Here is a 27,756-nt window from a genome sequence, read left to right as displayed (position 1 = left end):
GTGCTGTGGCGTGATCTCGGCTCCGTGCAACCTCCGCCTCACAGGTTCAAGCAATTCTCCTGCCTCAGCCTCCTGAGTAGCTGGGATTACAGGCACATGCCAGCACACCCAGCTAATTTTTGTATTTTTAGGAGAGATGAGGTTTCACTATGTTGGTCAGGCTGGTCTCGAACTCCTGACCTTGTGATCTGCCTTCCTCGGCCTCCCAAAGTGCTGGGATTACAGGCGTGAGCCACCACGCCCCACCCAATGGTTGTGTTTTTTAGCCTCTGTAGTATTACCTCTGTGGCCTAAGTTTAGACTGTAATGATTGATTTCCAGTGTGTTTATAAATGAGGCATAGGAATTGTTTACCCTAGGGACTATGGGTCAGACACCCAGGGTTTGAGCCCTAGCCTTTTCACTTAGAGGTATATGCCTTCAGTAAGTTGCTTTCTGTGCCATATTCCCCGTCTCTAAAATAGTACCTGCCTTAGAATTGTGAGGATGAAATAGTACATTTTCTTTTCTTTTTCTTTTTTTCTTTTTTTTAATTTTATTTTTTATTTTTTGTTTTTTTGAGACAGAGTCTTGCTCTGTTACCCAGGCTGGAGTGCAGTAGCGTGATCTCGGCTCACTGCAAGCTCCACCTCCTGGGTTCATGCCATTCTCCTGCCTCAGCCTCCCGAGTAGCCAGGACTACAGGTGCCCACCACCACGTCTGGCTAACGTTTTGTATTTTTAGTAGAGACGGAATTGCACCGTGTTAGCCACGATGGTCTTGATCTCCTGACCTTGTGATCCGCCTGCCTCAGCCTCCCAAAGTGCTGGGATTACAGGCGTGAGCCACCGTGCCCTGCCCGAAATAATACATTTTCTAAGCTAGATATTTAGAATAAAGACTGGTACATAGTAGGCTTAACTATTATCTTCATGATGAAAATACTTTAATGTAAATTGACCCAGAGAAAACAAAATATGACTAAATGTTTGACTAGAGAAAAGTATTTCTCCTGAGTGGGAGTCTTTATTGATTCCAAGAATAGTGGAAATGGCACTGGATTGAAGATTACGTTTTTAAAACCAACTATTTGATGTATAGAATTCTTAGACTTGTAATATTTTGTAAATGCCTATAAAATTATAAGCCAATTTAACTTATATAACTATTTAAGTTTAAGTAAATAATTGACTATTTGCTAATAATCCCACAATTCATTTTCCACTGTACTGGGCACAGTGGTGAGTTAGGGTAAACTGTAAACCCTCAAGGCAACAGAAGTACCTTGTCTGAATTCACCTTGTAAATGATAGAGCCATGTGTCTGAATCCACAGCTTGTATTCTCTACCCTTGTGCTTTACTGCTCTTAGGAGGTGGTAGCAGTTAGCAGTTTCTTGAGTGCCAGCCTCGCTTTTCTCTTCACAGTTCCATCTTCTGTACCTCAAGGTGTCCACATTTAGCCAGGCCGCAGTACCCTTTTCTTGATTCTTGGGGGCTGCCAAATGCACTGACATGATATACTTGGATATCCAGTCCCTCACCCCATTAGGGCCCCTGAAACATCTCGAGGGGAGTCGGTAACTCTTGCAAGAAGCCTTAAGGTGGATGTAAGGCCCCATGGCAACATTGTCAGTGTCGAGTCCTTGATTTTTTTGTGGCTTCTCATAGATAACAGAACTTAAAAATCATTTGGGGGCCAGGTGTGGTGACTCAGGCCTGTAATCCCAGCACTTTGGGAGGCTGAGTGCCTGAGGCCAGGAATTTGAGACCAGCCTGGCCAACATGGTGAAACCCCGTCTCTACTAAAAATACCAAAAAAAAAAAAAAAAATTAGCCGGTGTGGTGGTGGGTGCCTGTAATCCCAGCTACTCAGGAGGCTGAGGCAGAGGAGTCGCTTGAACCCGGGAGGTGGAGGTTGCAGTGAGCTGAGATCACGCCACTTCACTCCAACCTGGGCGACAGAGTGAGACTCTCAAAAAAAAAAAAAAGAAAAGAAAAATGGGGACATTTTATGAGTCTCTTTTGTTGCCCATAAATCGTGCTAAAAGCAAAGGTAAGTGTCTTACTACTTTTATATGCTTTAATCATTTGTAAAAGATGCAAATACACTTTCTTGGTGCAGCCTTGTCTACCTTTGACATTTTGAAGAAAAGAGAACAAATATCAGATTGTTTTCAACCCCTCATAAAAAGTTAGCCCATCACACTCTCTTAGACTTAGTTGTGTTGATAGTTCTTATAGTACATTTACTCCTAGTATTTAGCATTATATTTATGTTCACCTAAATCTTGGCTGAGTCTTTTTGTTTTTAATAAATACATGCATGGAATTTAAAGTGGACTTTTAAAATAGAGATTAATGTTATGTGTCTTTCCTTTTAGCCTGCAGTCTGTGGACTTTGAAGCTGTGGCAATCACAGTGAAAGAGCTAGTTCGATACACACTAAGTATAAATCCAAATAACCATTCCTGGTTAATTATCCAGGCAGATATTTACTTTGGTGAGTGAGATGTTTAGTTGCTTTGTGTTTTGTTTTTATAGCACTTTCTGAAGTGAAAGTAAATATATGACCTATTTTATTGCAATACTTGTTAAGTTTTCTTGAGATTTACTTTAGTAAATTAAAGTGGTAAAAGTATTTATACTTTTTTTTAGTGTGGAACCTTTGGTTCAGATGCTTTTGATTTTGTGTGGGCTACCTTTATTCTCTTTTTTAAAAAAGTAGTGAATTTTTTTTTTTTTTTTTTTTTGAGATGGAGTCTTGCTCTATCGCCCAGGCTGGAGTGAAGTAAAGTGGCATGATCTTGACTCACTGCAACCTTCGCCTCCTGGGTTCAAGCGATTCTCCTGCCTCAGCCTCGCAAGTAGCTGGGATTATAGGCACCCACCACCACGACTGGCTAATTTTTGTATTTTTAGTAGATACTGGTTTTTGCTATGTTGGCCAGGCTGGTCTTGAACTCCTCACCTCAGGTGATCCGCCCGCCTCGGCCTCCCACAGTGTTAGGATTACAGGCGTGAGTCCCTGCGCCCGGCATGAATTTTTAAAATCTAATTGGTAAAACATCTTTAAGGAGAATGAGGTTTTCTTTTTTAAATGCTGTTTAGAGGTTCTAAACTCTCCAGGTACACTTGATCATTATTTTTATTCTTGGAGATAGATCCTAAGTCTCCCCATTACCCCTGTGCTAGGTTGTATGTGATAAGGTTTTCCCACTTGGTACGAAACTTTCAGTGCTTCTGTCACTCTACAGATCAAATAAAATTTCTGACTAGAATCATTTCAGAATCTGTGTTTTAGGAGTTGGTTTTTTATTAAGATTTTTTTCCTATCGTATTTGTTTCCTCATGAGTTGAATTTTTTAAAGGGAAAGTTCAAGATATGAAGATAAAAGGGATAGTGGGCTGAACACCCATATATCTACCACCCAGCTACTAATTAACAGTAATTAGCTCATGGCCAGTCTTGTTTCATGTGTGCCCTTTCCCACATCATTCCTCTGGATTACTTTGACGCAAATGCTGATTTTAATGCTCATTTCCTCCCCAGTCCCCAAAAGAAGCTATCAGATTCTCGATATCTATCAAATTCAAGATATCAACTTGATAGCTGTCAAGTTCTTGATATACCGATTCTGAACTACTTCACAAAATTATAATTTGTTTCTAGTTTGGACATTTGGGAAGTAAAATCTCCAAATACTAAATTCTGTGCTAGGACATTTGGCAAGAAATATGAACTAATGTTTTATTTCTAGATCTGTGGTTTAATCTGCTTGTGTTAACTTATGAAGTTTCACCTGACTCTTCACAAAGGACGCCCTGTTTTTCAACTGTTACCTCTAATGCTTTATGTCTGTTTTTCTGTTTCAGCAACGAATCAGTATTCAGCAGCTCTTCACTATTACCTCCAGGCAGGAGCTGTGTGTTCTGACTTCTTTAACAAGGCTGTGCCCCCTGATGTTTATACAGACCAGGTAAATTGTTTTCATGGGCTGGCTGGCTTCTTGCCTACCTGTATATGTTCTTCATGGGCCCCCTTTTGGCTGAACTTACCCATTTCCTTGTAATGTGATTGTAAGTCCCAGATTCATGACTCTAGAACAGATTGCTCTCCGTATTTTCATTGTCCCTATTTCTAGCACTTATAGCTATCTTGATTCCCCCAAAACACCTCAAATTCAACTTGTCCAAACTGATTTGTATCTTACTTTACCATAAAGTAATAAACTCCTAATACACTCCTAATAAATTCACGTGCCCTTTCAAAAACAAAAAAAAAAAAACTGCAAAATACCAAACAAACTTTTTTGTTTAACCATCTGAGTTATTCAAGCCCAAACCCTGGCCATCATTTTTGACTTTTTTCTTTACTGATCCTCCTGCCACCATCCAGTTAGCTCTCAAATCATATGGATTTTATCTCCTAAATCCCTTTTTTTTCTTAATTTCTTTGGTATATATTTAAGATATACAGAATTATGTTTTAATGTACACAGTGAAATGATTACTACAGTCAAACAAAGAAACATATCCGTTGCCTTCCTTAGTTACCCATTTTTTGTGATAAGAGCACCTAAAATCTCTCAGCAAATTGTTAGTATACAGTACAGTATAATGAATTCTAGTCCTCATACTGTATATCAGCTTGCTGGACTTACTCTAATTGCAAATTTGTGCCCTTTGAACTACTTCTTCCCATTTCCTCCTCATTCCTGCACCTGGTATCAAATTTTGTCCATTTTTTTTTTTTTTTTTGATATGCATTGCTATTTCCTCCGATGTAGGCTACCAGTATCATAACTTAAATGATATTTTAAAAACACTTATAATGGCTTTTGAAATAAGATTGAACATTTATTAGATTTTTAGTTTTTTTTTTTTTTACAGCACTTTTAGGTTCACAGCAAAATTGAATAAAAGGTACAGAGTTCCCACATACCCTGTTCCTTCACACACAGCTTCACATTTGTGAAGTGGCACATTTGTTACAATCCATGTTAGCTGGTTTTTGAAAATAATGAGAATTTTGCTTTTGTAGGTAATAAAACGAATGATAAAATGTTGTTCTTTGCTGAATTGCCACACACAGGTTAGTTTATAATATTATGAAGTTGTTTTGTTTTTATGTATGTTAGAGTTTATAATAAAGCATTGAACTGGAAATTATATTTATTTTACATATCGAAATCACTTAGGGTATGTAAGAGTTTGGCATATTCTTTAATTTTTTTAATAGTTTATACAATGTCAACTAAAATGAAAGTATGAATTAAAAACATTGACCTTTAAACCTCCTAAATGGGAAAAAAGTATTTTTCAAGTTTTTAAAGATACTTTAGATTAGAAATGTGTATTAGTCATTAGGGAAATGCAAATCAAAACCATGAGATACCACTTCCTACCCACTGGGATGGCCGTACTCTAAAGACATTTAAAAACAAATGTTGGTGAGGATGTGGGGACACTGGCACCCTCATATGTTGCTGGTGGGAATATAAAATGGTGTAGCATCGAAATGGTGCAGCCTCAGGAAAACAGTTTCCCAGTTCCTCAAAAAGGTAAAAAAGTATTATATGACCCAGCAGTTTCACTCCTAGGTGTATACTCAAAAGAATTGAAAACATATGTCCACAGAAAAAGTTGTACACAAGTGTTCACAGCAGCCTTATTCATAATAGCCAAAAAGTAGAAACAACCCTAATGTCTATCAAATGATGAATGACTAAACACAATGCAGCATATCCATGCAATGACATATTATTCAGCCATAGAAAGGAATGAGTTACTGTTGCGTGATACAGCATGGCTGAACCTTGAAAGATTATGCTAAGTGAAAGAAGCTAGACACAAAAGGCTACATAGTCTATGATTCCATTCATATGAAATGTTCAGAGTATGGAGACAAAGTAAATTAGTGGTTATCAGAGGCTTGAGGTGAGAGGGAATGGAGAGTGACTGCTAATTAATGGACTTTTTTGAGGGAAGTAGTGAAAATGTTTTGAAATTACATAGTGGTGATGGTTGTACAACTTGGTGAATATACTAAAACCCACCAGATTGGGTACTTTAAGAAGGTAACTATTATGGTTTGTGAATTAAATCAATAAAAACTATTTTTTAAAGAGATGGACATTATGACCTGAGTGAAATGTTTTTCTATGTTAAGCAGACTGGCAGCCTAAATTTTGCCAAAATGAGCATCTATACTTGCCAGCTGCGAAAGGTTTTATTGCACGCTCTGTATGTCCTTGAATGTCATGACACTTTTGCTTGGCAGTTTTCCACCCCCTTCAGTTTTCTGAACTGGCTTTTTGCCAGCTTCTCATTCAAACAGACCTCTAAAAATTTGTGGTTTAGGTCACTGATGAAGAAAATATTGGTCAGACAGACACGTGTATAAAGGTTTTTGAACTTAAAATTGGGTGGAATCCATAAATGAGCTGATTCAATGTGATCTATAAGGCTTCTTAAAGAATATATTCTTTATATAAATAATTCAAGATTACTCTGTAAAACCAAGCTTTCATTACATGAAACCATTTTCAAATCTTTGTTAATGTAGGTGGCCATTTTATGTCAGTTCCTCAGAGAAATTGACTACAAAACAGCGTTTAAATCTTTGCAAGAACAAAACAGGTATGAATAATTTTTTTTAAAATAATGAGGTCAACATTTTTCTGCTTAAGAAGTAACTGAATTCTCTCTTTCAGTCACGATGCTATGGACTCCTACTACGACTACATATGGGATGTTACCATTTTGGAATACTTGACTTGTATCCTTTCATCAATGTGTGTGATGTTAGAATGATCCATTTCTATAAGTTAAAGGAATATTTAATATTGTATATTTTCCAAATCAAAACTGAAAATGAGTTGAGATTCTCTCATATTTAATACTGTCAGATTTATTTTTCTTAACTGATTCATTAGATCTTCATCATAAAAGAGGAGAAACAGATAAAAGACAAATTGCAGTAAGTTACCTTACACGTTTCTTCAGTGGTATAGTTCCCAGAATATTAAACAATTGTTAAGATGTGAACCAACAAAAAATAGATTTTGTGTGCCTAGTTACTGCCAGAACTTTATTATCAGTGTTTACGTCATAAAAGATCCTTTTTTGATAATTTTAGCTGTTCCATGTCATTATATATTATTTTAAAATATTAGAGCATGTCATTTCTCAGCCCCAAACCTTCCAATGGCTTATTATCTCACACAAAGTTAAAAGTCTTACAATGGCTTATAAGGCTATATACAAGTTGACCTCTAGCCTGTCCATCTGACTTTTCCTCCTTGCTAATTTCTGCTACACCAGTACCCCTTCTGTTTTTTGAACAAGCCAAGAACATTCACCACCTAAGAAGGGCCTTTGAAATTTTCTCTTCCAAGAACATCCAACTTCCCTCAGGTGTCTCCTCAATCCTTTCCTGATCGTCTTATAAAGTAACAATGTCTGCTTTCCTTTTCCCTCCAGTACTCTTATTCTCATTTCTTTTTACATTTTTCTCTGGAACAGTTGTCAACATCTAACATACTGTATATTTACCTAATATCTATTTCCCCATGAGGATAAGGACTTGTTTTGTCATAGTTGTTACCTAGAATGGTGTCTGGCACATATTAGGTGCCACAGAATCACTGATTAGATGAACTCTGTATCTAAATTTGATGTATGGGCCAAAACATTTTAAATTGTATGGCCATATTTACTTGTCTAACATTTACTGCAGCAGTATCACCACATATCTTTTCTTTGTTCTTTCTCTTATATTTAAAAAAATGCTATTAAGTGTCTTTTAAACTTTGTACTTGGACTAAAGTGTATGCCCATTGTTTAGAAGAAACAGAATAATAACAGCACTTAAAAAAAAAAAAAGTAAAAAGAACATGAAGGCCAGTTCTGCTTGATTGGAGGCTATTCATTCTCCCTTTTCTGATTTACCTGGGGCTGGAAGGCAATATTGAAAAATTTTCCTAGCCTCCCTTTTGCTATTTCCAAACCACTTCTACTTCTATCATTTTTTGAGACCCTTATCCTTCATACCTTACTTCCTTACTAGCTCATGTAAGCATTTGGTTGTTCCTCTACATGTGTCAAAAGACGTGACGAATTTACCTGTCACCCTGACGTCACCAAGGACTTTACAAGTCCTTGTCAGCCTCAGATCTATGGAGTGTTATTTTTACTCTGTACCAGCCACTCACAATTACTCTACGTAAGATCTTATACTGCAACCCACTTTCTGCCCATAACCTATCCTTCTCTTACTTCCTGGTTCCTGAGCCCCTCACGATCAGTGAGATGTTCAGGTTTGTGACATTTTTTTCCCAGTCATTCCCTTCCGTCTTCCCTTCTCTACTTATCTCAAGTACGACAAATACCATTCTGCACACTGAGAAATACTGATTCAGTTGGTCTGAAGTGGGGCCCTGGAATCCCTTTTTTGTTTCCCGGGTAGTCTGATGATGAACCAGGTTTGGGAACCCCTGCTATGATAGAGCTACTCTTGATCAATATTTTTAGCATCTTCACTTTATCCTTTACCTGACCTGGGAAAGCCCTAGCCCTGCATAAGTTCAGTAACTTACGTGTTTTATTTTCTTGGGCCACTGAGACTATTGGAAAAAGTTCTACAACTGGTGCCACTGCCAAACCAGTCTCCAACCTTAGTTGGCCCATCAGCTTTTTTACCTGCCACTAGTTCGGTGGTCCACATTCTCTTTGTGGACTCTAATTTTTAGACTTTCCTGTTTAAGCCCCCGTCCTCTCTCTACCTTTTCCATACTTCTTTACCTCCTCTATGCTTGGCATATACCAGTGAAGACTGGCCAGGCTCTGTCCTCATAGATGTTAGTCTTGGGAATGGTGACCTTGTGAGTGCTAGCTTCAAATTCCTATTTCATTCGCTGCTTCTTGCCTTTAAAATAATCTACAGCTGTACTCATTGTTAAGCCCACTATGCAGCCCGTAAGAGGTTATACTACTCTTTGATGAAGGCAAATTTTTATGCTTTGAATTCTCTCCCCTCAGTAACCTTTTAATGAGTTATATGATTTCCTATGTCGTCAGCCTCTCCATAGTCTGTAAGATATTTCATCCTAATACAAGTTTTTGTTGTCTGTGCCTCCACCTCCGGCCCCCTTATCCCTCTCAGCCTAGCTTTTGAAGCTCTTCAAGCCAGCAATTTGACTAATGCTATCACTGCTCTTACTTTTCTCTCAAGAGCCACCAAATGCCAGATCCACTGTATACTTTCCAGTCCTTTTCCTGATTACATCTCCTTCCTTCTTGAAAGTCTTTATTCCTTTGGCTTCCCTGACATCATTTTTATTGGACTGCTTTCTCTATTTCTTCCTTTTCTTTGTTGTGGGTGTCTCCCTCTGCCTACTCCTTAAACTTGGTTTTCTCAAGAAGTTAGTCCTTGGGTTACTTTTCTGTAACCCTACATTCTCCCTAGGTAATTTAATCCACTCTCGGTTTTGATTAGTGTCCACATGGGGTGTATTACTTCTCTCAAATATCTGGCTCCTATTCCAATTTCTGTCTCACACTTCGGGTTTTTATAGCCAGTTATCTTTGGGATACCTGTGTGAAACAACTGTGGTTATACTCTGCTACCAACTTTTGCCACATGCATTCCTTCATGTTGAATGGCATCATCCAGCAATTTCTCCTATTCCCTAACTTCCCATACCTGATGATCATATCTGAATAGTCATCTCTCTCTTCAAGCCACATATCAGAAGTCTTATTGTTTAAAGAAATTCTAGGCCAGGTGCAGTGGCTCACGCCTGTAATCCTACCCCTTTGAGAGGCTGAGGTGGCGGATCACCTGAGGTCAGGAGTTTGAGAGCAGCCTGGCCAATGTGGTGAAACCCCGTCTCTACTAAAAAATACAAAAATTAGCTGGGCCAGGTGGCGGGCATCTGTAATCCCAGCTACTTGGGAGGCTGAGGCAGGAGAATGGCATGAACCCGGGAGGCAGAGCTTGCAGTGAGCCGAGATCGCACCACTGCACTCCAGCCTGGGCACAGAGCGAGACTCCAAAAAAAAAAAAAATTCTAATAAAAAAAAAAAATCTATAGATTTTAAGGTCCTAAACACTTCATAGCAAAAAAACTAGTGTATATTTAGTTGGTTGAGGCACTTCTTTCTAATCGTGAAAAGTTGAGCCACTGTATGCCACTGTAGTGCTGAGCCACTAGTTATTTTTGCACATTAACAAGTGAAGCCCTAGTTTAACTCTAAAAATTACCATGTAGAGCTTACTTATACTTTGAAATAAATTTACATGAATTTACTTAATATATTAAAATGCCACTTAATTCCATAAACTATGGCTCAGCAGTCCATCTTTCCTTGAGAGTGGCTCTGGTTTTTTTTTTTTTTTTTGAGATGGAGTCTCGCTCTGTGCCCAGGCTGGAGTGCAGTGGTGCGATCTCGGCTCACTGCAAGCTCTGCCTCCCGGGTTCATGCCATTCTCCTGCCTCAGCCTCCCGAGTAGCTGGGACTACAGGTGCCCGCCACCATGCCTGGCTAATTTTTTGTATTTTTAGTAGAGACGGGGTTTCACCACATTGGCCAGGCTGCTCTCAAACTCCTGACCTCGTGATCCACCCGCCTCGGCCTCCCAAAGTGCTGGAATTACAGGCATGAGCCACCACTGTGCCCGGCCTGGTTAATCTTTATGTTAATTTTTTTCCAAAACTCTTGGGTTTTACAATTAGAGGTTCAGTTAATCATTAAACTTTATAATTGTTAGCATGTAGATAGCTTTATATTACTTGTACCAACAAAACTTAATTTTTGACACACCTCTAATAACATCACTTTTCTGTTTTGGAAGATCAAAGCCATCGGCCAGACAGAGTTGAATGCAAGCAATCCAGAAGAAGTGTTACAGCTGGCAGCGCAGAGAAGGAAAAAAAAGTTTCTCCAAGCAATGGCAAAACTTTACTTTTAAGCAGTTAAATTTTTTTAACTTTTATTTTTTAAACAATGAGCTAAAAATAAACAGTATTAAAAGGTTAAGTTTATATAATACATATGTACACAATTAGTGGTGTTTTCTTTTCAGACAAAATACTGAAACAAGTATTAGTTTAAAAACAAACTATACAGAAGACTTCATACCATAACAATAGCTTAAATTTATAATTTCTTCAAAGGGAGAAGAGATTCACATATCTGATAAACTAGCAATCTAGTTTTCTAATTAAATCTACTTTATGATGCTGGATTCTTTTTTTAAGCTAATTTAAAATATTTAGGAATAGCTAGCCTATGTACAGCAAGTTTTTATCTTTTTTTAATAAATAGATTTCTAGGAGTCAGTATATATTTGATACTCTTCCTTAAGAAAATAGAAGTTTAGGTCAAGTGTTCAGCTTTATCACTTTGACACTGTCCTTATCTCACAATGGAGGAATTTAGAAAGGACCTTAACAGTTTTACAAACATAAATAAAGCCTTAGTCACACTAAATTAAAAAAAAAAAATTCCTTAGGGATATCTTAGAGTAATAAAGTGACTTCCTCATATAAATAGTTTGAAAGGGTACTTAAGTTTTTCACTCAAATTGTGATATACAAAAAGGTTATTACCAAGCAATCTACATGTCAATAAAGCCCCAGTTAGGAAGGAGCCACAGCATTTATCTTGTTTATAATTTCTTTGGTACTCCCACTGTTTAGAGCACAGGTTGAACACCATGTTCATCTAAGCCTTATTAGTTAAAAAATGTGTTATGGCAAGGCAAATAAACTAGTTTAAAAAACATTAATTTTCACCATTTGTAGAAATTCAAGTTTTATAATAGCTTGCTATAGCAGCTATAGATAAATTAGTCACCTTATTACAAAACTAAACCTTTGTAAACAAGTTTAATTTTCAAGAACCAAATTGCACTAGTCAAGAGTATAGGAATTTTGAGAATCTAACAACTAGATTCAAAGTACTATATCACTTAGTATATACCCTTTAAGGTAGCACTTACTCAGTCGAAAACTCCAATGATAAAATTCCTAGTTTATCAAGATAAACATAGTAGTAACACTGGATTAAAGGAAAAACATTGCTATGGTATAGACTGTGGTTGGCTTCTATCCAGTAACCTTGGGAATGAAGACATCTTTGTAAACAAGTCCAGCTGTTTCTTTTACAGCTAACATAGGAAATAAATGTATTCTTTAGTGCCAATTGTAAGTTTTAAAATCAAAGAATGGCAGTGTAACTTATGAATTGGCTAGGACAATCAATCACAGCACTATTTTCCTGTAAAACTTTAGTAGTTCAGTGACACCAGTTCTACCCAGTACTTGGTGAATTCTAACTTCTTTGTTTAGTTATCTTCTTTAGTGTTTTCCTGGTGGTTTTTCGGTGCTCTTCGGTGGTGTCATAATGCCTCCACTGCACACTGGTGACAACTGTCCCCCTTTTCTGAAGGTGTTTATGTAATTTACTTCTTCCTATACATGGGAAGAAATCATAGTCAAACCAGACTTCTGGGTACTTATTTGAGATTATTTAGGTCTAATTTTTTTTTTTTTTTTTTGAGACGGAGTCTTGCTCTGTCACCCAGGCTGGAGTGCAGTGGCCGGATCCCAGCTCACTGCAAGCTCCGCCTCCCGGGTTTACGCCATTCTCCTGCCTCAGCCTCCCGTGTAGCTGGGACTACAGGCGCCTGCCACCGCACCCAGCTAGTTTTTTGTATTTTTTAGTAGAAACGGGGTTTCACCATGTTAGCTAGGATGGTCTCGATCTCCTGACCTCGTGATCTGCCCGTCTCGGCCTCCCAAAGTGCCGGGATTACAGGCTTGAGCCACCGCGTCCGGCCTAGGTCTAATTTTAATAGTCATTTTATGTCTTTGCAAGTGTGAAGGGTCATATTCTGAAAGTTTCTGTAACATGTTATATATTTTTTTAACTCTTATTTAGACTGTTGGCATTGATCTTGAGACACTTCACAAATCTTGCTTTGATTTCAAAGTAATTTTATTAACTTTTCTGCATTTTGAAATCAGTGTGCCCATTAGAACTTTCTTTCCCCTGATCATCTTACGTAACTGCCTGAAGGAGAACTCTATTCCTACCATCAGTTTCAGTTACTTACTAGATTCAGATAGCAAAGCCAAAAAACTCACAAAAAAACATACCAGCATGGCCAAATAATTTGTATGTGTCTGGATATTATGTCTGTCTTCCATAGGAATCTTCTTAAAAGTCTTCAGCTTCACTGGACTAGTACTTTTTACTACATTGACAAAAGGTACCATCCAATCTACACATTCTGAAATACTGTCCCACTCCAAACCTAAACAGAAAAAAGTTAGAAAAGCATGAAGGTTGTACATCAGAAACTATCTTACATATGCCTGATGTACTTGGTGCTGTTTTTGAGACAAGTTATTTTAAAAATAAACCAAAACAAATCATAACCAAAAAGTTTAGCCATGTCAGAACAGATTATCACTCTCAAACTATTTACATGACTATGTTGAAGGGAAAAGGGACTTCAGAACTTCTTAACCAGTACCTTCTACATGTGAAATTGAAATGGTCAAATCCCAAAGAACTCTTAAAGCAGAACTATAATGTTGATTCATTTCAACTATATTTAAATTCCATTTGGTCTTTTTGTTTGTAGATACACATTCAGGATTGGAAAGTACTTCTAACAGAAAGGTAATCACTGAACAGCTAATTTTTTTTTTTTTTGCCAAAGTTTTAAATTCATGTTTAGCAGAATGTTAAAGTTCAGAGACTATAGTCCCATTAGTAGTTGTGAAAAAGTAAGAAGACAACAAATAGGGAGTCTTACCTGAGGCTTTCTTAACCACTTCAGTGGAGGTAAAATGGCACAAGGCAGCAGCAGTCAGTATTCTATACTGGAACTCTAATGAATCAATGGCTAGAATACACAGATCTAAAAGCTAACAAAGGAAAAACAAAAGTACAAGCAATTTAGGAGACAGATGAGTACTAAATGTCTCTTGCTAAAACTTTAGGGACCCAGAGATAAGCCACCAACCTGAAGGAAGTAGACAAGGAAGGACCGTTGCAATACAATGTGACATGTACTAGCAGGAAGGGCACCTAAATCCAGATTGGAAAAGATAGTGATGGCCTCAGATTGCCATAAATGAGTCTTATAAAGTAGCCAGGAAGATTGGGAGGCAGAGAATGTTCTAGGTATAGGAACATCACTTGGAACTCAGTTCATAGTTCAGAACTCCTAAGGTGAAAAATATGAAATAAGCAAGGAGTACCTTTCCTTCTTTTCTTACCAAGAAAGACGAGGGGTGGTGGCTAGAGAGAGGCATGGTCTAGATTGGATCACAAAGGGTCTTTAAGAAGTCAGAACTTTATAGGCTGATTCTTGAAGCTACTGGAAGATTTTTAAATCAAGAAAGTTCCATTTTAAGAAAGATACCTTAGAATGCAGTAAAACAGACTAGAAGAAAACCTGTTTATTAAGCAGTGAGATTAGTTAAAAGGCTGTATAATCTAGGCAATAAGAGCTGAACAAGTAGCAGTAGAATGGTATAGTGTAAAAGGGCAAGATTTCACACATTTGAGAAGATACTTGTGCAGCGGAATTAAATTTCAATTGTTTGTCCTCATTGGTCCAGAAAGTAAGAGAAATGGGAGAAGAGTTGGGAATTGGAAGTGAAATATTACTGTTATATACCTCTAGAAACTCTACATTGTTTATTGGCTTATCAAAGATTTACCCTATCAGAAGGGTATAGCTGCCTAGGACAATCTGGGATGTTAGGAATTCTGGATGAAAAAATTAAGCTTTTAATAAAAAGTTTTATAAACCAATTCCAGTATACTTAGTGGTTATCCAATTTGAGTATTCATAACGTGCTAGATGTAAGCACCATTGCCCACAAATTTTAACCTAGGTGACTTAATATTCATCCCCAAATGTCTTCCATATGTTGAATTTTTCACTTCCCACACAGAATAATGTAGATTTTCTTCACTTTTGTTATATGACAGATACAGCAGCCTTAAGCTTACTTACGAGAAGTAAGCAAGAAAGAATGGGATATCCTTTTTTTTTTTTTTTTTTTAAATTTGAGATGGAGTCTGCTCAGGCTGGAGTGCAGTGGTGTGATCTCGGCTCACTGCAACCTCCACCTCCCAGGTTCAAGCGATTCTCTTGCCTCAGCCTCCCAAGTAACATGTTGGCTAGGCTGGTCTCAAACTCCTGACCTCAAGTGATCTGCCTGCCTCATCTGCCCAAAGTGCTGGGATTACAGACCTGAGCCACAGCGCCCAGCCAGATCCTCCTCCTCCTCTAATTACTTACTTTGTTAAATATGCTAGCCTGGAAAAGTTTCCTTTGAATTTATGTTCTAAAAAATATTTTTAACAAAGTAATTTTAATTCTGATATTTAACTTGATAGGTACTCTGTGTATCCAAATGTAAAGACATCATACAGAATAATTCTGTGCCATTATAACGCTTAAACACAACTGGCTAAAAAATGCTTTTCCCCATTTTATATCAAAAAGATACTTTAGTTTGGACTCCTAAAGAATGAAAGTACTCAGAAAAGTGTAAGGACTTTGTTTTCTTTTTTTTTTTTTTTTTTTTGAGACGGAGTCTGGCTCTGTCTCCCAGGCTGGAGTGCAGTGGCTGGATCTCAGCTCACTGCAAGCTCCGCCTCCCGGGTTTACGCCATTCTCCTGCCTCAGCCTCCGGAGTAGCTGGGACTACAGGCGCCCGCCACCTCGCCCGGCTAGTTTTTTGTATTTTTAGTAGAGACGGGGTTTCACCGTGTTAGCCAGGATGGTCTCGATCTCCTGACCTCGTGATCCGCCCGTCTCGGCCTCCCAAAGTGCTGGGATTACAGGCTTGAGCCACCGCGCCCGGCAGGACTTTGTTTTCTAGAAACATTAAGCAACATAAACGGGGACAGAACTTTATGCATCAAAAGTTTTGTTCTAGAATTAAGGAGTGAAGTCAGTGTCATTATTTTGTGATATAGCCTATTTAAGACTATACACTAAAACCTGTAATTAATAATGATATTACCATTGAATCAATAAAAATGTCAGTACCTGAGCTATTTGAATGAATGTTTCCTGAGAATATTGAGGTAGAAGAACTTTAGGAGCATCTTTAAGAGCATCAACTTGGAGAAAGAGATTTAGCCAAGAGATGATTGTTACAGGACAAAGTTCCCATTTCAAAGCCTGTTAACAAAATTTAAAAATGCCTGTTAATGAACGTAGACACATATACCACGTTATATAGTAGAGTTTAGAGGTTAAGTAAATTCCCCATCCAACCATAACCATTGTCAATATTTTGATGCATTAACGTCTTAGAACTGGATCCTAATACCTCAGTTTTGACTTTTTACATTGTAGTATTTGAGATTCAATCACAACTACTTATGTTACTTAGTAACACGGTTTCTTTTTTGCAACTAGGAAAATATAATTATTATTACCTTTAATATAATGAGTTCCATCCTTAAGATATCCTCTTCACTGCAAGCACCATCAGTGACGTAAGCAAACTCTTGGAGTTTAGGAGCGTAGATTTCCTTTAAATTGTAATTTTTTTATTGAGTACAGTTGAGATAGAAATTAATTACAAATGTTCCTGAGTTTACAATGGGGTTACATCCCAATAAACCAAAATATCAGTAGAAAGTACATTTTTCTTTTCTTGGAGAAATAAGCAAAAATAAAAAAAGTACATTTTCTTTTTTCTTTTTTTTTTTTGAGGCAGAGTCTCACTCTGTCACTCAGGCTGGAGTGCAGTGGTGCAGTCTCGGCTCACTGCAACTTCCACCTTCCAGGCTCAAATGATTCTTGTGTCTCAGCCTCCCCAGTAGCTGGGATTACAGGTGTGTGCCACTATGCCCAGCTATTTTTTGTATTTTCAGTAGAGACAGGGTTTCACCATGTAGGCCAAGTTGGTCTCGAACTCCTGACTGCAAATGATTTGCCCGCCTCGGCCTCCCAAAGTGCTGGGATTAACCACCGCACCTGGCCAGAAAGTGCACTTTCAACTTATATTTTCAACCTATGCAGACATAGCCCTGTTGTATGTCAAGGGGCATAATGAATGCAGGTTTTCAACCATCATAAAGTCAAAACATTGTAGGTCAAACCATGGTGAGTAGGGGACCATCTATATACAAATCACACACAAGCTTCAGATTTAAGGACAGCTTCACTAAGTAAATATAAATCTCAGTAAAATAATTCTATAGTCAAACTTAGACATTTTCATATCTAGGTATCTAGTAACTATATTGATTATCAAGACTTCCTAGAATTGACTTTGAATTTTCATTAATACAACTAGAATATCTTATGTCATTTCAGTTAAAGAACAGCCAAACTTGTTTTAAGATTGCCTGATACATTGGTCAGATCAAAAGGAGACACCCTGCCGGGTGCAGTGCAGCAGCTCACACGTATAATCCCAGCACTTTGGGAGGTCAAGGTAGGAGGATCACCTGAGCCCAGGAATTTAAGATCAGCATGAGCAACAAAGAGAAACACTGTCTCTACAAGAAAAAATAGCCAGGCATGGTGGTGCATCCCTGTCGTCTCAGCTATTCCAGAGGCTGAGGTGAGAGGATTGCTGTAGCCTGGGAGGTCAAGGCTGTACTGAGGGGTGATAGTGCCACTGCATCCAGCCTGTGTGACAGCAAGACCATGTCTCAAAAAACAAAAGCAAAGCACCCAACAAATAAGGTCTAGAAACTAAAAACATTTCCTTTACTCTAGTACAAAAATAATAGTTAGTCAAAAAATACTTCGTGCAGTTTGGCTAACAGGTCCGTTTTAGCACTCCAGAGAAGAATTAGAATCATCAAAGGATTAGGTGTCTCCCACATAGGAGAACAGGCTAAAAGATCAGGATTTCAGTCTAGAAAGTTGTCTAAAACAGTATAATTTCAAGTAAGTATAGACTGAACACAAGTTTATGTGCCAAATTCAACAGAATTTGGGGATGGCTCTTAAAGCTCAAAAGACATTTAAAAGAAAAAGGAAAACACTTAATTAATATATGATCACAATCTCTCTTCCCTCAAAATGATACCAGCTATAAAAGTCTTAGGTGAAAGTACCGATGATATCCATCACGTATTAAGAAAAGTAAATTGAGCTTATGCGAAGGAAAATCTTAAGAAAGGAGTTGCCTTCTATCATGGCAGCACCATCAGATACAAAAATATTAGGCTAGCCAGGCGCAGTGGCTCACGCCTGTAGTCCCAGCACATTGGGAGGCCGAGGCGGGTGGATCGCCTGAGTCAGGAGTTCAAGACCAGCCTGGCCAACATGGTGAAACCCCATCTCTACTAAAAATACAAAAATCAGCTGGGCGTGGTGGCAAGTGCCTGTAATCCAACTACTCAGGAGGTTGAGGCAGGAGAACCACTTGAACGTGGGAGGCAGAGGTTGTAGTGAACCCAGATCATCCCATTACACTCCAGCCTGGGTGCAAGAGTGAGACTTAGGCCGGGCGCAGTGGCTCAAGCCTGTAATCCCAGCACTTTGGGAGGCCGAGACGGGCGGATCACGAGGTCAGGAGATCGAGACCATCCTGGCTATCACGGTGAAACCCCGTCTCTACTAAAAATACAAAAACTAGCCGGGCGAGGTGGCGGGCGCCTGTAGTCCCAGCTACTCGGGAGGCTGAGGCAGGAGAACGGCCGAAACCCAGGAGGCGGAGCTTGCAGTGAGCTGAGATCCGGCCACTGCACTCCAGTCCAGGCGACAGAGCCAGACTCCGCCTCAAAAAAAAAAAAGAGTGAGACTTTGTCTCCAAAAAAAAAAAGAAAAATAAAAGGCTGGATAAACCATTATTCTAACCCAACACAGTATTCATTTCATTTCATTTTATTAGCTGTTTAGTTTTCAAAGGTCATTCTGTTTAATACAAATGCTATAACTATGTATACAAATAGAGCATCAATATGTTTCGTTTGGCAGAATGAGCCATGGGACATTTCACTTAGATACTGATCCCAGAATCTAAACCAGAGATTTATAATAAGGCTCAGACATTACAGAGGGAACTATGATAATTTATCATTTATCCCTGTGATAATGTTCAGAAAATGTACTGAGAAACAAAAACATTCACTTTTCTAAGGAGTTAATATAAGATATAGTATTCTTTGGGATTAATACATTGATTAAAAAAAAAGTTTGGGATAAATATATCTAAGGATACACTTTGAGAACTTACCTCAAGTTTGGAAGCAATGAATAATGAGGTAATTCCAATGAGTTGAAGCATATTTTTATTTATATCCTTTTGTGTCAACATAAATCTATCAAAAAAGTCTTGTGCAAGATAAAATGTTTCCCTATGAAGTGTGTATACTTCACATACCTAAAGAATCCAAACATTTAAATATTATACTCTGAATTTCTCAAATTAGAAAGTCATCTCTCAGCATATCAGATTTTAAAATATGTTTAAGCCAAACTGATAGCAAAGCTAAGATAGGAAGGGAAAAAAAGAAACTAATGTGTTATTAGGATAAACAAATCTATTACTATCCACATTTACTAGTTTTACAGTTTTTCTTACCTCATTTATTTTTTATATTTTACTGCATTAGTTAAATATTATCGAAGGATACTGAATGTTTAACATTGGTCATAAAATCTTATCCCTTGTTTCTGACTTTGATAGGAATTGCCCTGATGTTTCAATATTGTTAATAATAATAAATAGTATCTGTCATTTCCACACTTTTAGGAAAAGCTTTTAATTCTCACAGTAATTCCTTAAGTAGGTACCATTATCCCCATTTTGGAGGTGAGGAAATAGAGATATATACCAGAGTTTTTTTTTTTTTTTTTTTTTTTGAGACAGGGTCTCACTTTGTCACCCAGGCTGGAGTGCAGTGGCTCACTGCAACCTCTGCCTCCCAGGTTCAGGTGATTCTCCTACCTCAGCCTCCTGAGTAGCTGAGATTACAGGTATGTGCCACCATGCCCAGCTAATTTTTTGTATTTTTAGTAGAGATGGGATTTTGCCATGTTGGCCAGGCTGGTCTCGAACTCCTGGCTTCAACTGATCTGCCTGCCTCAGCCTCCCAAAATGCTGACATTACAGGTGTAAGGCCCCACACCTGGCCACCTGAGTTTCTAATAATGAGTTAAGAAAATCTCATTTGCTGGCCGAGTGCGATGGCTCACACGTGTAATCCCAGCACTTTGGGAGACCAAGGCAGGCGGATCACTTGAGGTCAGCAGTTCAAGACCAGCCTGGCCAATGTGGTAAAACCCCATCTCTATTAAAAATACAAAATAAAGACAGGTGTGGTGGCCCGCGCCTGTAATCCCAGCTACTTAGGTGGCTGAGGCACAAGAGTCACTTGAACCCAGGATGCAGAGGTTGCAGTGAGCCGAGATCGTGCCATTGCACTCGAGCCTGGGCGACCACAGCAAGGCTCCACCTCAAAAAAAAAAAAATGTTGAATTTCAAAACATGTCTTTTGCATCTATTGAGATCTTAGCATTTTTCTCATTTACTGTTAAGGTAATAAATGAATAGATTTTCAAATGTTGAATCAAGTTTACATTCTTAGACTGAAGAATATACTAAGACAGAGTTTAACACTGCCGGATTTGATATATTCTGTATGCTGTTCCATACATAATCATATTTAGGTAAAAACAGGAATAAATTGAATAGGATGACCACTGGATGACTGGATGAATATCGGTATAACAAAAAGGAAAAAAATTAAAAATTAACGTAATTATGCTTAGGTTGATTCCATGATCACTAGACACTCAGAAAAAGTCAAAACCCAATGCCTTCTTGTGCCCACAATTAAAATACAATCTTTCCTTCTAGTCGGAATAAGGAAAAAGATGACCTGATGCAAACGGACAACATTGTATAGTCTTAAAAACTGTTCTGATAGCTTCTGAGATCTAGTCTGCCATGTGCTACTCCTCCAAAAAGTCTGTGGTCTTTTTTCCTTAGAATGCTTCATCTCTGTCTTAAAGACAGACTACAGAGTAAATACCCAAGAGTTGGAGGAAAAATCAGTTTGTCATCAACATAAGTAATCATTTCCTCAATAATAATTTTAGAGACTTTTTTAGAGCTATTATCCAGAGAAAGGGAATGGACCTAAATAAGAGAGAAAATTCTGGCACAAATCTATAGGGGCTTCAGGATCACTACTCCTTCAAATTAATTTTATATTTCAGAAAAGAATAGAATAATATAATAAAAAGAAGGTACCTGGACTATAGAGGGCTTAGAGCTTCCAGATATCCATAATCTCATTACGGTTTAGGATATAGAAATCAGGATTCCTCATGATCAGTTGATTTTATTAATACAGAAAAAGACTTGGGAGGGCCCTGAAGCCTAGTTCTAGTTCTTCACTTTGTATAGCATAATTCAAAACCTAATCAACTATACGTTCCATTCACCTTGTGTATCTGTGGCACCTAGAAAGTGGCTGGTACATAGCAGTACCCACAGATAACAGGAGTTCTGGATTGGGTTTAGTTACATGTAGTAGGTTTGTCATTTTACTCTTATTTATAGAGTCACTTTCCACTTTGGGTACTATCAGCTACAGTAAGTACCTCAAAAAAGACAGCTTCCTGGGGATGAACAATAAACTCTGCAGAGTACATGGAAAGCACATTTACAGCTAAATATTTTTCCATCATACAGAGACAAAGGAAATTTGTATTGGTGTAACATACCTCTAAAAGCCAGTCTAGAAGTATGGACCTCATCTGTGGTTCCAAGTCAGAATGCAGAACTTCAAAATGTTTTTCATGAAGGTATCTGCTCTCCTTTTTTAACATGTTTAGCCAGACTTCTTTTGAACATCCCCAGCTACGGAAAGAGAGGGAAAAAACCATAATTTTTTTTTTTTTTGAGACAGAGTCTCGCTCTGTGGCCCAGGCTGGAGTGCAGCGGCACAATCTTGGCTCACTGTAATCTCCACCTCCTGGGTTCGAGTGATTGTTGTGCCTCAGCCTCCCAAGTATCTAGGAGTTATAGGTGCCTGCCACCAAGCCTGGCTAGTTTTTGTATTTTTAGTAGAGATGGGGTTTCACCATGTTGGCTGGGCTGGTCTTGAACTCCTGACCTCAAGTGATCCACCTGCCTCAGCCACTCAAAAGTGCTGGGATTACAGGTGTGACCCACCATGCCTGGCTAAAAACCATAATTTAAATTGTGCAATCCATGTAATATACAAACTCTGTTTCACATAGATAAAATTCAACTTTCAGACACTGAAATGCAACTTTTTTTTTTTTTTTTGGAGACAGAGTCTCGCTCTGTTGCCCAGGCTGGAGTGCAGTGGCCGGATCTCAGCTCACTGCAAGCTCCGCCTCCCGGGCTTACGCCATTCTCCTGCCTCAGCCTCCCGAATAGCTGGGACTACAGGCGCCCGCCACCCGGCTAGCTTTTTGTATTTTTTTTTTAGTAGAGACGGGGTTTCAACGTATTAGCCAGGATGGTCTCAATCTCCTGACCTCGTGATCCGCCTCCCAAAGTGCTGGGATTACAGGCTTGAGCCACCGCGCCCGGCCTGAAATGCAACTTTTAATTAGAACTTGGAAGAAACTCTTAAAGTAAATTAGAAAAAAAACTTCTACCTTAATTTTTGGAAACCATTTCCTTTTCATGAATAAATAGAAGCCTGAAATAACAGTGGGAACCTGGACTATGATCATCCAAACTTGCAGATTTCAAGGGAGTGCTTTCTAGTCCCACTTATTTATACTTTACAAAGGTTGCTGATAAAAGATAACCATGTTGCTTTTCCCCTAAGTGGTCTGAGGTAATCTGTGAAAATGGTTGGCTATTCACTTGACCTGGAAAACCCCCCAAAAATCATGCAACTCAAGAGGTTCAAATCTTTGTGTTCATTGTAAGAACACTCGTGAAACTGCCCAGGCTATCAAGGGTATGCATATATGAAAAACCACGAAGTGGCCAGGCACAGTGGCTCATACCTGTAATCCCTGCACTTTGGGAGGCCGAGGTGGGTGGATCACCTAAGGTCAGGAGTTCGAGACCAGCCTGGCCAACATGGTGAAACGCCATCTCTACTAAAAACATAAAAAATTAGCTGGGTGTGGTGGCATGCCTGTAATCCCAGCTACTCAGGACGCTGAGGCAGGAGAATCACTTGAACCTGGGAGGTGGAGGTAGCGAGATCGCACCATTGCAGTCCAGCCTGGGCAACAACAGCGAAGCTCCGCCTCCAAAAAAAAAAGAAACACCATGAAGTATTTTTAAAATGTCACTTTACAGAAACAGCATGTACCATTCTGATATTACAATGGTGGAGTTGGTAGGTGTGCCCAGGCCAAGCGGTGGGACTGGACACAAGGTTGGTGGTCCAAAGAGTGCTTAATGTTTGTTGCACATGCTTAAAAATGCAGAGAGTAATGCTGAACTTAAGAGTTTAGATGTAGAGTCTCCCGTCATTGAGCATCTCCGAGTGAACAAAGTACCTATGATGTGCCAACGGACCTACAGAGCTCATGGTCGGATTAACTCATACATGATCTCTCCCTGCCGCATCGAAATGATCTTTAGTGAAAAGGAACAAATTGTTCTTACACCAGAAGAGGAGGTTGCCCAGAAGAAAAAGATATCCCAGAAGAAACAAAAACTTGCGGCACAGAAGTAAATTCAGCATTAAAATAATGCAATTAAAAGTGAAAAAAAAGTTTTCTCAAGAGCAATACAAAAATTTAAATACGTAAAGCATGTGATCACAGTCGAGAAGTCTCAATCACCTCTAAATAGATCATCTATAGCAGGATCACCTATGGGGTGGGTAAGGTGGGACAGAGTCCAGGGAAAGGGGGATTGGTGAGTTTAAGTGTCTGATTCCATTAAATTCCTTATTAAGGCCAATCATAATACACTACATGTTTTGTATAAGCTGTACCTTTAGTATACTCGTGGACTAGAAAAAAGTAGTATAGACCTTACTAAGTTTGGTAAGAAATAAATAGGGTTGACACATCTATTGAAAAAGCTTCCTTTGAGTTGAAGCTGCAAGAAACAAGAATAAAAATTTTAAAGGAAAAAGCTGTACATGAAAAAATGTTTCTATCTTAACAAAAAACTAATTCAGTCCTGTTACATCTTTACAGTCCTCAGCAAGCAAATGAAAATAATTTTATGGAATCGGTGTTTTAAATACCCATATCATTTGCACTACTCTTAGATAAAATGACATATGTTTAAATATTAGTAAAGAAAACAATTTTTACAAGTTTTTCTATTTTATGACAGCAAAAGACAAAATAGTGCCATGTATTAAATCAGCACAACTTTATATCTTTGAAATAAAATTACTGTAATGTTTCTTACCTTAAATCAGGCAAAGGTGAAGGATTAATAAAAAGATTTTTAAATCTGTAATTTGTAAATCTGGAGAAATCACTTGTTCCTATTTCTTTGTGAGGTGTTTCAATGAGAATGCAAGGACTGATCCCCCCAGATAATACAGGTGGCCAACAATTCTGTCATTAAAAATAAAGAAGAATATCAATTTGTGCAAGGAAAACCTTAGTTTTTATAATGGATCTTTTATAAATGAAAGCTAATATGTCTAAAGAATTGTAATTTTAGCTAACATAGATGGCAACATAGCTAATTTGACATTCATATTTTATAAACAAGCCATATAACTCATGTTGATTTTTATAGAGTAATAGGATAGTTTAGACAACAAAATGCAATTCTGGTAATAGAAGACACTAGGTGTTGAAGGAGGCAGTAATAACAAAATGCATCCAGTCTAAAATACTAATCACTTTCAAGACCACAGAATCGCAGTTTTCTGTATCTAGCAATAGTAGCAGGGACTTTTTTTTTTTCCCCCAAATAAAAAGCTCTTTTTAAAAAAAGTGTGCTCTGATACTTTTGAATATTTGAAGGCAAAACCTTAAAAATGGAATCAATTACTTAAAGGATCCTTTTCCCAATAATGCTGGTTTCAAAGGCAATCACCATCTCCAAAGTGCTTTCTGTAAAACACATAGGAAGAAGAGGTACCAAAGGGCTGCGTGCCAGGCTGTCAATGATCTCACATCCTATTTATGCCCAAGAAGCAGCTATTAGGACCGTCTACTAGAGTCTGCGAGGGAACAAAGAGCAGTATATTGGACAGATTAGGCGGGCCCTGGTGCACCAGGCAGTTCCAAGAGGGAGGGATTTACAAAAAGGAACCAGCTGCTTGAAGGCACTTACTCTGCAGCTGTAGCAGGATTCGGGCACATAGAAACCACCCAAAGATAAGCGCCTTCCTGCTGACCTCTAGGGGCATTAAAAAAGTAAAAGTGTCAGAGGAATCTATTGCAAAGCAATAAACACATAATTCTATTCTTATTCGTCTATCCTCCATTTTCTCCCCAAACCCACCCAGTCCAGTTCTGCATTACCCTAATTTCATACTGATGTTTCTTGGTGACCTCCTCTCTTCTTTTTTTGACATCCTGGAAAATAGAAAAGACCATTGGTAAACTAAAGTCCCAGCATGGCATTTCGTTCCTCCCTCTTTCTCCTTAAATCACCTGGGTGGTTTTCCTCTTCTTGGCCTGGATTATCTGGACTTCTTGGGGTGATTCCGTCTGGCTGGGCTGGGGCTGCTGCTTAGCTTGTAAACGGCTACTGTGGTGAATTTTTAAAAAGGACGTGTAATTAGTAAGTTAAAGGCGGCAACTAATTTGAAACATGTCTCTAAGACAGATGTTACCTTCGTCTTGACATTCTCTTCTTTCAGGTGTGTAAAACCGCTGAAGGGGGGAGAGGAAAAGCCGCAGTCAAGTACATTGTCATTCACATTCTCCAAGTGCTGATTTGGAGGTGAAAGCTCAGTCCCTCCGAAGGGGGCCTGGGCCGTGTGACCCTGCCATCTTCTATGCTATGTTAGCTAGCTCATGGTAATTCATTTTGGATACACGCCTGCATTTTCTCAACTGAATGTACAGCTGGGACGCGGGTGTCCAAAAATTTACCAAGCACTCCTGGCACCTTGAACATGTAGGGAGGCACATCTTCCTCAAACGGGTTTTTCTGGGTCCTCCACCCTCTCCCCCGTACACCGAGAGTGGGGCTTGGGTAGCGCCCCCACGTCCCGCCTCCCATCCTGGACGAGCGCGGAGAGGGGGTTGTGGAGGCAAAAGGCTGTGGAGAAGCCGGTTCCGCGCCAATTTGGAGAGCGGCGGTGGCGGGGAAGCAGGGGGCGGAGGAACCGAGACTGGTGTCACGGCCTTCAGTCTCCTTTCCCTCCTTCCCGGTCCCGCCGCCCTACCGCCGCTCGGAGAGGCGCCCGGACCCCAACTCCAGATGGGAAGCGGGGGGAGGGGGAGGGCAGGAAAAGGAGCTAAAGAAAGGGGAGACTGGGCTGGCCGGGAACTTTTCTCCCCATGGAGGGGACCCGGCCTCCCATCCTCTCTCCCACGGGATAGCTCCCTAAATGAGGATGGGATAGAGAAGCCCCTAGAATGAAGGGCGGCTCTCCATGCCCTGCTGCTTCCCGGTCCCCTGCTAAGATTCCTGACAGGGACGGAACGCGGGGACCCATGACCCCCAGCTGTCTAGTTCTCAGCCCTCCCGTTTTTCCTCCCTGAGGCTCCCGCCTGTGGTAAGGGATCGGCCCAACTGGGCTTTCTTTCCTCCCGCATCCCCCTTCGCACAGCACCTCCTCACCGCCAGACCCGCTACCGCTCAGCTCAGCTGGCGCCGGCGCCAACCCAATATATAGGCCAGGCCGGGCCCGCCCCACACGCATGCGCCTCAGACTGACACCTCCGGACAGCGCGCTCCCCTCTCCCGCCCGTCCGCCCGCGCGCCGCGCCCTGCTCTCAGTGCGCGCCCGCCACCCGGAGCGGCTGTGGGGTCCACTCTCCCAGGCCTTTGGCCCGCGTCCACCGCGCTCCACGGCGCGGCCGACGGTGGCAGGGAGACTCTCAGGGGCTCCTTCTCCGCGGCTGGCCTCCCCACCGCCCGGCTCCCGCATCTCCCGCCAGTTTGGTCTTGCTCCCTCCTACTGCATTTCGGGGGTGTCAGGCTGCAGCTCAGCCCGGGCGCACAACAGGGTGACGCGACTCGGGCGACCATAGGGTGGCTGGGAAGTGACCGTCCTGGGGCGCGCCGTAGCTGTCCCGCCAAGGCCTCAGGGAACCGGGGTCTTTCCTGAGCGACGCGGGCACCCAAGGGCCCGCCCCTCCGGGAGGAGAGAAGCGTTGGCTGAAGAGCTGGCCAATGGGAAGCGCGGGCGGCAGCACAACGTGGAGTGGCTACAGAATGTAAACATCGCTCAGCTGCGCGCCGGGCCACGTGCGGCTCTGCGCTCCTCAGTCCCGGCCCGCGACCACTCCGAGCCCGCTCCCCCAGGCCTGCGCTACACGCTCAGGAAAGGAATCTCCAGCCCGCCCACCCAGGTATGTATCAACCCTATTTTCCGGCTCCCTGCTCCCCCTACCGGGTTTCTTTCCCCCCGGGTGGGTCGCTCCCTCAGCCCGCCGCCCTGCCCCTGCAGTGGCCTCCAGCTTGCACCCCGCAGTCCTCGCGCAGGAAACGCTCGCGCCACGCCGCGCCTTTCCTTGCTCCCTCTCTAGTCCCCATCTCCAATTCCGGGATCCCCGAGGGTAAAACCCCTCTTCGGAGCGGGGCCCGAGAACGGCATTCCCCCTCCCCATGAGCGCGGTGGTCCCCGGGGACTTGGCCGGGTGGGAAGAACGGTCGCCACCACGTGCAGG

The 27,756-nt window shown here is 40.4% G+C and overlaps 3 protein-coding genes and 1 pseudogene across 4 annotated transcripts in view; 3 read left to right on the top strand and 1 right to left on the bottom strand.

The window, feature by feature from the left end:
• The window catches only part of INTS8 (integrator complex subunit 8), a 63,150-nt gene extending 52,113 nt beyond the window's left edge, over window positions 1-11,037 (top strand). Inside the window, exons 19-25 of the mRNA XM_011937199.1 lie at window positions 2,363-2,481; window positions 3,855-3,958; window positions 5,023-5,073; window positions 6,547-6,620; window positions 6,695-6,759; window positions 6,917-6,960; window positions 10,837-11,037. Of these exons, the coding sequence (XP_011792589.1) occupies window positions 2,363-2,481; window positions 3,855-3,958; window positions 5,023-5,073; window positions 6,547-6,620; window positions 6,695-6,759; window positions 6,917-6,960; window positions 10,837-10,953 (574 nt within the window). The 3' untranslated portion in view covers window positions 10,954-11,037. The remainder of the gene's footprint in view (window positions 1-2,362; window positions 2,482-3,854; window positions 3,959-5,022; window positions 5,074-6,546; window positions 6,621-6,694; window positions 6,760-6,916; window positions 6,961-10,836) is intronic.
• Window positions 10,943-26,782, bottom strand: CCNE2 (cyclin E2). 2 transcript variants are annotated; one of them, XM_011937012.1, is made up of 12 exons: window positions 26,705-26,782; window positions 25,749-25,788; window positions 25,567-25,663; window positions 25,435-25,488; window positions 24,362-24,513; window positions 21,721-21,856; window positions 19,223-19,369; window positions 16,461-16,556; window positions 16,066-16,200; window positions 13,810-13,921; window positions 13,145-13,302; window positions 10,943-12,457 (listed from the first exon to the last, which is right to left on the bottom strand). In XM_011937012.1, the coding sequence occupies exons 2-12, from the start codon at window positions 25,760-25,762 to the stop codon at window positions 12,344-12,346; spliced, it is 1,215 nt and encodes a 404-aa protein (XP_011792402.1). In that variant the 5' UTR covers window positions 25,763-25,788; window positions 26,705-26,782; the 3' UTR covers window positions 10,943-12,343. The 2 variants fall into 2 exon arrangements, with proteins under 2 accessions (XP_011792402.1, XP_011792403.1); XM_011937013.1 differs by having other exon boundaries at window positions 12,355-12,479; window positions 13,143-13,302.
• LOC105508202 lies at window positions 22,825-23,669 on the top strand (annotated as a pseudogene).
• Window positions 26,783-27,328: 546 nt separating the features above from the next.
• NDUFAF6 (NADH dehydrogenase (ubiquinone) complex I, assembly factor 6) overlaps window positions 27,329-27,756 on the top strand; it is a 185,908-nt gene continuing 185,480 nt past the window's right edge. The window contains exon 1 of the mRNA XM_011937011.1: window positions 27,329-27,438. The gene's annotated coding sequence lies outside the window, so the exon portion shown is untranslated. The remainder of the gene's footprint in view (window positions 27,439-27,756) is intronic.

Source organism: Colobus angolensis, unplaced genomic scaffold (assembly GCF_000951035.1).
Source record: "Colobus angolensis palliatus isolate OR3802 unplaced genomic scaffold, Cang.pa_1.0 Scaffold16, whole genome shotgun sequence".
Taxonomy (NCBI): Eukaryota; Metazoa; Chordata; class Mammalia; order Primates; family Cercopithecidae; genus Colobus; species Colobus angolensis.
Note: the sequence above shows the minus strand (reverse complement) of the source record. Positions and strands in the feature narration are given on the sequence as shown.